The 10,908-nt window shown below is 44.0% G+C and overlaps 1 protein-coding gene across 1 annotated transcript; it reads left to right on the forward strand.

The window, feature by feature from the left end:
* Nucleotides 1-293: 293 nt before the first annotated feature.
* PRDX3 (peroxiredoxin 3) lies at nucleotides 294-9,912 on the forward strand. Its single transcript, XM_012739153.3, has 7 exons — nucleotides 294-378; nucleotides 1,523-1,649; nucleotides 4,185-4,326; nucleotides 4,945-5,080; nucleotides 5,591-5,694; nucleotides 8,558-8,723; nucleotides 9,071-9,912. Exons 1-7 carry the CDS (start codon nucleotides 343-345, stop codon nucleotides 9,122-9,124), a joined length of 765 nt encoding a protein of 254 aa, XP_012594607.1. The 5' UTR covers nucleotides 294-342; the 3' UTR covers nucleotides 9,125-9,912.
* Nucleotides 9,913-10,908: the final 996 nt, after the last annotated feature.

Raw genomic sequence — 10,908 nt, forward strand, 5'->3', positions numbered from 1 at the left:
ATCTTGCAGAAGCCAGAAGGCTCTACCTGACGCCCAAATAGGAAAGGGATCCTTTCACAGAAATGGTAGAAACAGGAATCTACACTACGGTAACAAAAAAATCAGTAGGAAATATGGAAATAATTAGCTCCCCTCCTAGATTAGTTCTTTTTAAGTTGGGACAAGTAGGAAGGCAAAGTGTCGCTTCCCCAGGCATTCAGCCCTAAAGGAAATTTCCCTCTCAGCGCCCCGGAAAGGCAGGAGGCTCCTCCCGGCCCCGCCCCCGTCACCGAGGCCCCGCCCCTCCCGTTGGCCCCGCCCCCTGCGTCTCCGCCCGCCCCGCGACTCCCGCGCACGCTGAAGATGGCGGCAGCTGTGTGCAGGTTGCTCCGGGCCTCGGTGAGTGGCTGTCGTGTGGGGACAGGCGTGTAGAAACCATGGTGGCTCCAGGAAACTTGCTTCCCGGACAGACCCCGCTCTCCTAGGCCTAGGGGCCATTCGCCCTTCGTGGAGGTGTCAGCGTGTAACGGACCCAGAGGCCTCCTCCCGGGCAAGCTCCTTGCGCCTGCGCAGAACCGCCCTTCTCCCGCTCCTCCTCCCGCTCCTTCTCCCGCTCCCTCCTAGCGGCCGGCTCCCCGAGTCCCTCCTGGCTGTGAGGCTCCGGTCCCCATCCCTTCTCCACCTAAGTAAGCATCCAGTCCCAGGCCTGGAGACATTCTCTCTGTCACTGACTCTGACCTTGGACGAGGGACTTCGCCTTTCTGAGCGTTTTTATTTTCCTTAAGTTGAAAGAATGATGGCTCTATCAAAGCATTGCTGTGAACAGCCAGTTAAATGGTGGATGGAAACACGCAAAGTGCTAAAGTAACAAAAGGCGCCCGCCACGCTTCGGCCCCCTCCCACCCTGCCTTCCCTGTGTCTCTGACGTCGTTTGCCCTTGTTTCCTGCTTTTCTCCTGGGAAAGCCCAGTGATATCTTGCTACCCCTCTTTTTTATGGGGGGTTCAACTCAGGCCCTTCTTCCTTAGTCATTAAAGTTGAGCAAACATTTCCCTTGAACCTTGTCCAAACTTTCCCAGAGGCTGAACCTTGCTTTACTTATTTACTTGGTGGGGCTGGAGACCTTGTCTTTTGTAGGGAAAGCCTTGACATGGTAGCACATACTCAGCAGATAGTACTTAAATACACAAGGTCTGGCCAAGTCGCCTGGGTTTCGGACCCTCTGTGTTGCTTTTTTTTTTTTTTTTTTTAACCACTTGACATTTTCAGCATCTGTGTTGCTTTTAAGAGCATGGAGTTTTTAATTGATTAGTCTCAAGTTCTTATAGTTGCCCTCCACCTTCTGTTCAGCAAAGGAGTAAGAAGCAAAAGGGAGTGTTGAGAACATGGACACCCTATTGATGATCTTATAGTTTTGGGTTTGGTATTTGGTTCACAGGGACAAGGACAGCAGAGGCCACCATTGGCATGATGTCCTTTCTGCAGGACCAGCTTCAGTCACCAGTCTGGAAAAACTTTCTAATATAAAGTCTTTTTCTTTCCAGGTTGCTCGACAGGTGAGCGCCATCCCTTGGGGCATTTCTGCTTCTGCATCCCTTAGGCCTGCTGCTGTCAGAAGGACGGGCTTGACAAATGTATTGTGGTCTGGTTCTGGCCAAGCCTTTAGCACCAGTAAGTGTTGTTATGCCTTAGTTGGACCCAGGTAAAGGAAACTCAAATCATCATCTCTGGATAGGGGCTCTGAACCCTGGCTTTACATTATATCACCTTGGGAGCTTTTAAAACCACAGCACTATCTAATACCTCCACCCCCCAGACAAATTAAATCCATCTCAGGGGTGAGACCAGGATGTCAATATTTTTTAAAAGCCCACTGGGTAATTCTAATGTGCAGCCAGGGTTGAGAATCACTGAGGCAAACTGCCCTTGTCACATTTCCATTTTAGTTGCCAGAGCTTTTAATCCTCTATTTTGAGGGGTATGGGGTGGAGGGTACTCGGGTGCCTTCTGGGCCTGCTGTGAATGAAAGGTGTGAGTGTTGAGCAGCCTGTGGGGACCTGAGACTACAGCTGCTTTATGATTCAAACTTGTCTGCTGGCTCCAACTAGCCACTTAGGAACCAAACCTGTTTAATGGAATCCTCCGCCACCTGAGTGAAACTTAGCTGTTTCTTGAAATTTATACTCCATTCTCTAGGATACAAGCTTTACCCAGCTCAGCCTTAGATAACTATTGGCATTTGAAAATACCTCCTTTAGATTTGTCTAGGCTTTGAAAAATCATAAATGGTTTAGGACATATACTTTAGCAAAGCTTTTGTTTGTGGGTAAAATGTTCTCAGAAGTTTCACATTTTTACTACCTTGGGTCTTTAAAATATTTCTAGTAGTGATTTGATGCTACAGGTTAAAACTTTCCTCCACTGGTCCCAAATCCTCATCCCAGCAATTTCTCCTGCTTCTGTTCATCGCAGTCTCAGGCATTTTGACACTGGATCTCCTTTGTCCCTCATTCCCAGGTAGAAGCAAGTCCTCTCCAGTTTTGACACATACCTTGCATCCATTCCTGTCCTTTCTGCCACAACCCTCCCCTCAATACCTCTTACTGAGATCACTGAAATCACCTCCTAACAGGTCTCCCCTCTTCTTGCTCCTCTTACCCTCCTCCCAAATTATCTTCTCAAAAATAGCTGTCTCCTCATGTATCTCCTACGTAAAAACCTCCCATGACTCCCTGTTATCTCTCCTATTAAGAACTGACTCAGCAGCCTGGTGTTTAAGGACCCTTGAAGCATGGCCTTCAGCCCTTCCTGCTTGCTTTTTCCTCATCAGACTATGCCACAGGCAGTTCCCTGCACATTCCCCATTCCTTCCCCCCTTCCAGCCATGCCTTGATACAGGCATCATCCCATCTGCCCTGTCCCATCTAGACAGGACAAAATCTGAACCATATTTAAAATTTATCTCTTGTCTCATGTCTTTCTTAATTCCATCCCTACTATCTTTGTCTTCCACTTTTTAGTTTCCATAGCACTTTGAATTGAATTTGTGTACAGTCTAGAACCATAGAAGGAGAAATTACTGTACAGTCAGGCCTCCATCTCTTTCTTAGGTTTAATCAACCATGGATCAAAAATATTCTGGGAGGCCAGGTATGGTGGCTCACACCTGTAATTCTTGCACTCTGGGAGGCCAAGGCGGGAGGATCACTTGAGCTCAGGAGTTCGAGACCAGCCTGAGCAAGAGCGAGACCTCATCTTTACTATAAACAGAAAGAAATTAGCCAAACAACTAAAAATAGAAAAAATTAGCCAGGCATGGTGGCACATGCCTGTAGTCCCTGCTACTGGGGAAGCTGAGGCAGGAAGATGGCTTAAGCCCAGGAGTTTGAGGTTGCTGTGAGGTAGGCTGATGCCATAGCACTCTAGCCTGGTCAACAGAGTAAGACTGTCTCGAAAAAAATATATATAGTTTTTGGGAAAAAATCGATGATTATGTCTGTGCTGAATATATACAGACTTTTTTCTTGTCATTGCCTAAGCAATGTAATATAACAACTATTTACATAGCATTTATAGTGTATTAGGTATTATAAATAACCTAGAGATGATTTAAAGTATACAGGAGGATGTGCATAGGTTATATGCAAATACAACTCCATTTTTTATAGGGGACTTGAGCATCTGTGGATTTTGGCATCAGCAGGACTCTTTTTTTTTTTTTTTTTTTTGAGACAGAGTCTCACTCTCTTGTCTGGACTAGAGTGCTGTGGTATCTGCCTAGCTCACAGCAACCTCAAACTCCTGGGCTCAAGCCATCCTCCGGAGTAGCTTGGACTACAGGCATGTGCCACCATGCCTGGCTGATTTTTTCTATTTTTAGTTGTTTGGCTAAGTTATTTCTATTTATAGTAGAGATGGGGTCTTGCTCTTGCTCAGGCTGGTCTCAAACTCTTGAGCTCAAGCAATCCTCCCGCCTTGGCATCCCAAAGTGCTAGGATCACAGGCGTGAGCCACCGCGCCCAGCTGGCAGGGCTCTTGAAAACGACCCCCATGGATACCAAGGGACAACTGTACCTAAGACATACAGTTGAACTGAATCTTTTAATTGATTTATACTAATTAATTATAGTGAGAAGTTTAAACAAAATCAAAGACATGCTTGATGTAGCAAATGATGAACTACATATGTGTGTGGGTTTTTTTCAGGTTCCTCGTACCAGGCACCTGCTGTCACTCAGCATGCACCCTATTTTAAGGGTACAGCCGTTGTCAATGGGGAGTTCAAAGACCTAAGCCTTGATGACTTTAAGGGGAAATATTTGGTGCTTTTCTTCTATCCTTTGGATTTGTAAGTGTATTTTCTATGATGCTTTCATGTCATTCTGAGAGCTTCCACACTGAAACTGTCTACCTCTAGTTACTCTCCTTGTTGAGAAGGTTTCTTTCTGAACATTTATTGCTGATGGCCTTGTTGATTACAGCTTCCATCTGTAGGTCATTTACAAGTGCTAAACTTACAGGGTGGAGTAGTATTCCTTTTCATGCTAAAGGTTACAAAATGGCCCTATTTTATGTGCCCTGGAGTAGTGGTTCTTTAAGTTAGCCTATGAAGAAATTTTCAATTTTCTGGGGGGAAATTAGAAAAGTAATGATAATAAAATGAGTTTTCATAAAGATACTTTATTTAAATATGTCTCCTCCCCCATTTTTGATACACTTCCTTCATTAAAAAGTGTAAGGATACAACTCTGCTTATTATGGGAAAAAATAAAAAAAAATAAAAAAATAAAAAAAAGTGTAAGGAGATAGTGGTTCTTTCACTAGTTTAACACTAGAGTCCAGTGAGGATGTTAATAATTTTGCCTATTTCACTCTTCAGTAAAAATTGAACTAGTTTTTGCATTACTTATTGTTAAAATCCTTATTTTTAAATATTCTAATGAAAACTTCTACGCTTTTTCTCCAGCACCTTTGTGTGTCCTACAGAAATTGTTGCTTTTAGCGACAAAGCCAATGAATTTCGGGACGTGAACTGTGAAGTTGTTGCAGTGTCAGTGGATTCCCACTTTAGTCATCTTGCCTGGATAAATACACCAAGGAAGGTATAGCATCGCTCACCTTGCCTTTGCACTTGTGTTATTAAAAACAGAAAAGATCCCAGGAAAGACCAACCTAGAATTTGTCAAAGCATGACTAAATCTGAAATGGGCTATTTATAGTCCTTACTTCCTAGCAATGTCTGTTAAACTCTGTCCATATTTCTTTGACATTGCGTATATGTTTACTGCCCATTACACTTGTATTTAATCTAAGGTATAAGCAGTGATGGAGACAGGCTGCGTGCACAGGGGAAACAGCTGGGGTCCATTGCTTCCCACTTCACTTGTACTCTCTGCAGGTCCCATGCACCCTGCGGGCTTGTGAGACGGTGGTTAGAGTCTCTGATTTCACTGTTCTGTGTCATCAGTATTCTTGCCTAGAAACCTGCTTGGAAGAATCAAAGTTACTTTCACCTATTGTCATTATTGTTGGCCCCAAACATTGTAGTACATGGTTAAGAATATTGTGAGACCATACAGGATTACAGCCAGTCATGTCTGCATTTTTATTAGAATGGTGGTTTGGGCCACATGAACATCGCGCTCTTGTCAGATTTAACCAAACAAATTTCCCGAGACTACGGCGTGCTGTTAGAAGGTCCTGGTCTTGCACTCAGGTAAGATCCTGTTCCTTATAAACTTAAAATCATTTTCATGCTTCATATTATCCTGTTTCTTAGGGGATTTATATAGACCTTGGTAAAGCATTTTTTTAAAATCCTTAATTTTAGTCTTTTAATAAGCCTTATTCGGGGGTTGGCAGTCTTTCAGGAATGGCTGAGATGTGTGTGCTGCCTCTGCGTGTGGCAGGAGAGAGGCCCACCTGGCTCTCTCTGAGGAAGCGTGTCTGTGTCTTGGTGGCTGCACTGCTCCACACTCCCTAACCATCCTGGCAGTGAGGCCATCGGACCGTTTGGAAAGGGGAGGCATGGCCGTGTAAAAGACAGTCTCCTGGGATGGTGACAATCTCGTACAACCCCTGGAATCAAACAGACTGGGTTTTATTTATTTATTTTTTTTAACTCAGCTACTTAATTAAGCTGTGTGACTTTGGGCAAGTGATTTAACCTCTTCAAACCCCAGTTTTCCCATAACTAAAATGAGGATGTACCTCCTGGGTTAGGGGTAAGAATGAAATGAGTGATGCAGCTAGAGTTTTTAGCGTAGTTCCTGGCCAATATCTGTCCCAGATTGTCTTTCTGTCTGCATCAGTCTCTGGTTAAACTTTTTTTTTTTTTTTTTTTTTTTTTTTTTTTTGAGACAGAGTCTCACTTTGTTGCCCAGGCTAGAGTGAGTGCCGTGGCGTCAGCCTAGCTCACAGCAACCTCAAACTCCTGGGCTCAAGCGATCCTCCTGCCTCAGCCTCCCAAGTAGCTGGGACTACAGGCATGTGCCACCATGCCCGGCTAATTTTTTGTATATATAATTTTAGTTGGTCAATTAATTTCTTTCTATTTTTTTTTTGTAGAGACGGGGTCTCGCTCAGGGTGGTTTCGAACTCCTGACCTCGAGCAATCCTCCCGCCTCGGCCTCCCAGAGTGCTAGGATTACAGGCGTGAGCCACCACGCCCGGCTTGGTTAAACTTTTATTCCTTTGAGCGAAAAGCTTTCAGTCTTCCACAGTCACACAATCAAACACAACCTTTCCGGGAGGGTGAGAACTTAGGCCTTAGAGCTGGCATGTGAAGTCTGCTGAGAACAGGAATGAAGGAGGGATTGGGCAGAATTTGACCCCCGGGAAGGAGAGGGCCCCACCTTGATTTGCTGGGCCTCACAGTTTTGCAGGACCCAGCCCGCCAGTTCTCTCTTGTAGCTGATCTCTGGCCTACTCTCCTCATGGGTTAAACCTACGATTTTAGGGTGGCATGTTGGCATTCAGGCCTTTTTGACTTCTTCCTTTTTAATAAGTTAAAGTCTAGTTCTTTCACAATTGGCAATGGCAGGAGAATGTGCTGGCTGTTTTTATCCCAGAGTCCCCTTCTCTGTGGGGAGTTGCTGATTTTGCAGTTATGTCCCTTCTGGTTTTAATGTCAGGATTAACAAGGGAGAGAAGCTGGGTCTGGCTAGTAAGATAGGACTTTCTGAGTCTATGGGCCCTGCTCTGTCCCAGCTCTGCCTCTGTTTTCACCAGCTGGCTCCACTTGTGGGGGCATGCACGAGGACCAGTTAAGCCTCAAAGCCCAGACCCCAAGTGCTAGGCCCCAGGAGGGAGAGCACCTTTTTACCTTGAGTTTTTTGTAACTTGCCTTTTCCCTAATTGATCAACACTTGGAATTCCCACATTCTTTTAAGATGGACTGTTAAAACCTCTGGATTAAACAGCTGGGTGCAGTGCAGTGGTGTGCACGTTATTCAGGAGGCTGAGGTGGGAGGATCACTTACTTGAGCCCAGGAGTTCGAGGCTGTGGTGAGCTGTAATTGTGCCCGAGAATAGCCACTGCACTCCAGCCTGGGCAACATAGAATCCAATCTCAAACAAAACAAAAAATCCAAAACTTTTCGGTTAAACATATCTGCATATATCCCAGTAACACTAACGCAGAAGGTGAACACAGACCACTGGTAGGCTGAGTCATGTCATTGCATTGCTGCTAAGTGATAAAAAGTGATGGGCTTGGTTTTCTGCTTTGCATAGCTTAGGGCTAAATTCTTTCTGCAAAGATTTTCCTATGGGATTTTCCCCCATTTACCCAAGTATTCACTCATATAATAAATACTTATTTAACATAGATAACATACATCTCTACCCTTTCCCGTTTGCTTATGATTTCTTGCCGAGATTTGATACACTAGCCCAAAGAATGCTTGCCAGATCACTAACAAGTAAAAAAGTCTTCACTCTAGTTCAGTGACTTTAAGATACTGTGTGGCACAAGTTGAGGGCACAATTTTGAATTTGTAAATGTGACCATATTGCATGTTTTCAATGGTTACCTGGTCTAGTCCTCTTGCCTTTATTAAAGCATCTGTCATCATTAAGATTGTAAGCTTTCTGTACAACAATGAAAATCCCATTTTAAAGCATATTATAGAGCTTCTTAAATTTTATTAAAAGGAGAACTAAAGGCTGGGTGCGGTGGCTCACGCCTGTAATCCTAGCACTCTGGGAGGCCGAGGTGGGAGGATTGCTCGAGGTCAGGAGTTCGAAACCAGCCTGAGCAAGAGTGAGACCCCGTCTCTACTATAAATAGAAAGAAATTAATTGGCCAACTAAGATATATATAGAAATAATTAGCCAGACATAGTGGCGCATGCCTGTAGTCCCAGCTACTCGGGAGGCTGAGGCAGCAGGATTGCTTGAGCCCAGGAGTTTGAGGTTGCTGTGAGCTAGGCTGACATCATGGCACTCACTCTAGCCTGGGCAACAAAGCGTGACTCTGTCTCAAAAAAAAGGAGAACTAAAGACATACCAGGGCAGGAGTTAGACTGTTTCTAGTTCTGGCGCTGTTGAGGTGCTAATGGGGATAAATTCTGATGCAGAGGTCTCTTCATAATTGACCCCAATGGTGTCATCAAACATCTGAGTGTCAACGACCTCCCAGTGGGCCGCAGTGTGGAAGAGACCCTCCGCTTGGTGAAGGCATTCCAGTTTGTGGAAATTCATGGAGAAGTCTGCCCAGCAAACTGGACACCGGATTCTCCTACAGTAGGTTTTTTTCCCCCAAAGCAGAGGGATCCTAGCAGTGGCCCAGGTCCTTTCTGCCTCAAGGGCTGTTGGCCAGGAATATCCACAAAAGGGAGCCTGCCCTTGAAGCAGGGATATAGACACTGTGCAAATGGGTGAAGCTGCTGGTGGGTAGAAGGGGTGGGGTGGGGTGGGGTGCCAGGAACCTGCACAGGCTGTTAATGTAACTTTCTCCCACGTGTTTTAAAGGAAACAGACCAATCTTGAAAAATTTAAAGAATTTTAGGTTGAAAATTGGTAGCTTTCAATTCACTTTGAGACTGTTATCATAAACTCAGTTACCCAATTAAATGTTTTTGTATTTCCAGATCAAGCCAAATCCAACTGCTTCCAAAGAGTACTTTGAGAAGGTAAACCAGTAGATCGCCCCATGTGTACCTGCAGCTTCTCACACCAGAGAAGAACCACAGTTGGAACCTGCTTTTAGCATTTAAGAGATGATTGTTTGTAGAAGGCAAAGAATCAATTATGCTTATATTCATAAATACTACTCTTTTGTTTTTGTAATACTGGCTAAGACTTTTTAAATGTGGTTAGTTATTAGTATTATAAAGAGTTCTTTATTGGTAACATCTTGATGGCTAGCTAGCTAGTTTCTACAGAATGCCTTGTTCACCTATTTCTTAGATCATGTCTTCAAAGGGTAAAAGAAACACTCTTTTTGCTTGGCCTTATTTAAACCTTTGTCTACACCAAAGTAGTACAACAAGTATCAAAAGCCTCTGATCAAGGGTCCTGAAATTTTGTTTTTAAATTTCTTTGTATTACACTGAATCTTCTTTTAAGGTAACAAGGATCACAGTTTTAAGTTGTTAGCATCAGCAGTCTAACTTAACATCTCCCAATGGATGTATGTGTGATTGAAGAAAATGTGAATCATGTTATAAAAAAGCACGGCAACGTGACTTAACTGATCATGCATGGTCCTCATCCCTGAGATTTAGAGTTTACATAGTCCTTTTACTGATTGTATTCATTAGCTAACTTAGTGTCTACATGTTTCCAGGCATTGATTAGGTATAATTATAAAGGATATTTATTCAATCCAGGGATTGCATTTTGAAATTATTATGATTATTTTCTTTCTTGAAGTGTTCATTATAAAATATATGAAAAAATAAACATATTTTAAAATACTTGCATTTTGAAACCATTAACTTGAATCAGCTTATTCTGGGGCTCTGCTTTTCCTTCTCTGATTGTATCAACGGACATTTATGGGGCATTTACCACAAAGATGGGCCACAAAGATGAATACGATGCTGCCTCCACACTCAAGGAACGAAGTTTAGGGGGAAGACAGATACAGAAATAGTCATTATTCAGTAAATCCTTGAGTGCTTACCACGTGCCGTGTGCTGTTCAGGAGGTATAAGAGCAAACAGAAAAAGTCAAGCCCCTGTCTTTATGCTCATATTCTAGAAGGGAAGCACAATAAAATACATAAGAGCATTTGGAAAGAAAGTAAGGGGGGGGGGCGGCTAGAGCAGAGAGTTGTAGGTGTTATTCTAGATAGGGCTGTCAAGGAGAGCCTTAAGGGAAAGTCCCTCTGGGTCTATTTTCTCATCTGTAAAATGAGGACAATTGTACCTATTTTAGGGTTTTGATGAGGTCCAAATAAAAGAAAACATGTAGAAAGTGAGGGAATTAGAGGGATAAGAAACCATGCAGAGGGCATGGCAAGTGCAAAGGGCCTGAGGCTGAAGTGGGCTTGGGGTAGATGGAGAACTGCAAGGAGGCCATGTGACTGCAGTAGTGAAGGAGGAGGACGGCCATGGGGGCGTCCAGAATGCCTTGTGGGCACGCTAAGGACTGGGCTCTGTTCTGGGTTGGGAAACATCAGGAAGGTTTTGAAAAGAAGAGTGACATCAACTTGTTCTAAGATCACTCTGGCTCCTTTTGAGACTGGACTGTTGGGGTCCAAAGTGGGGAAGCAGAGGCCAGCTGGGCTGACTGTGTGACATACTTCAGGATTGAACCACATAATACATTCTGCTAAATACTGTGGTGCCCCAGATGGATTTCTGGGGCATACTGCGAACACAGCAGGGGGCATCTTACTCAGTTATGGAAGTCAGGGAAGGCTTCCTAGAAGAGATGGACTCAAAGTTTACGGAAAAGTGAACTAGGTGAGCTGAGCAAATGT

The sequence above is a fragment of the Microcebus murinus genome, chromosome 14 (genome assembly GCF_040939455.1).
Source record: "Microcebus murinus isolate Inina chromosome 14, M.murinus_Inina_mat1.0, whole genome shotgun sequence".
In the NCBI taxonomy this organism is placed as follows: domain Eukaryota; kingdom Metazoa; phylum Chordata; class Mammalia; order Primates; family Cheirogaleidae; genus Microcebus; species Microcebus murinus.

Bases quoted from the DNA above. Each gene is read 5' to 3' on its own strand.
- PRDX3 (XM_012739153.3), top strand. From the start codon at position 343: ATGGCGGCAGCTGTGTGCAGGTTGCTCCGGGCCTCG. The intron at 5,081-5,590 runs GTATAGCATCGC...CATTTTTATTAG, and splicing joins GGATAAATACACCAAGGAAG to AATGGTGGTTTGGGCCACAT. The intron at 8,724-9,070 runs GTAGGTTTTTTT...TTGTATTTCCAG, and splicing joins GGACACCGGATTCTCCTACA to ATCAAGCCAAATCCAACTGC.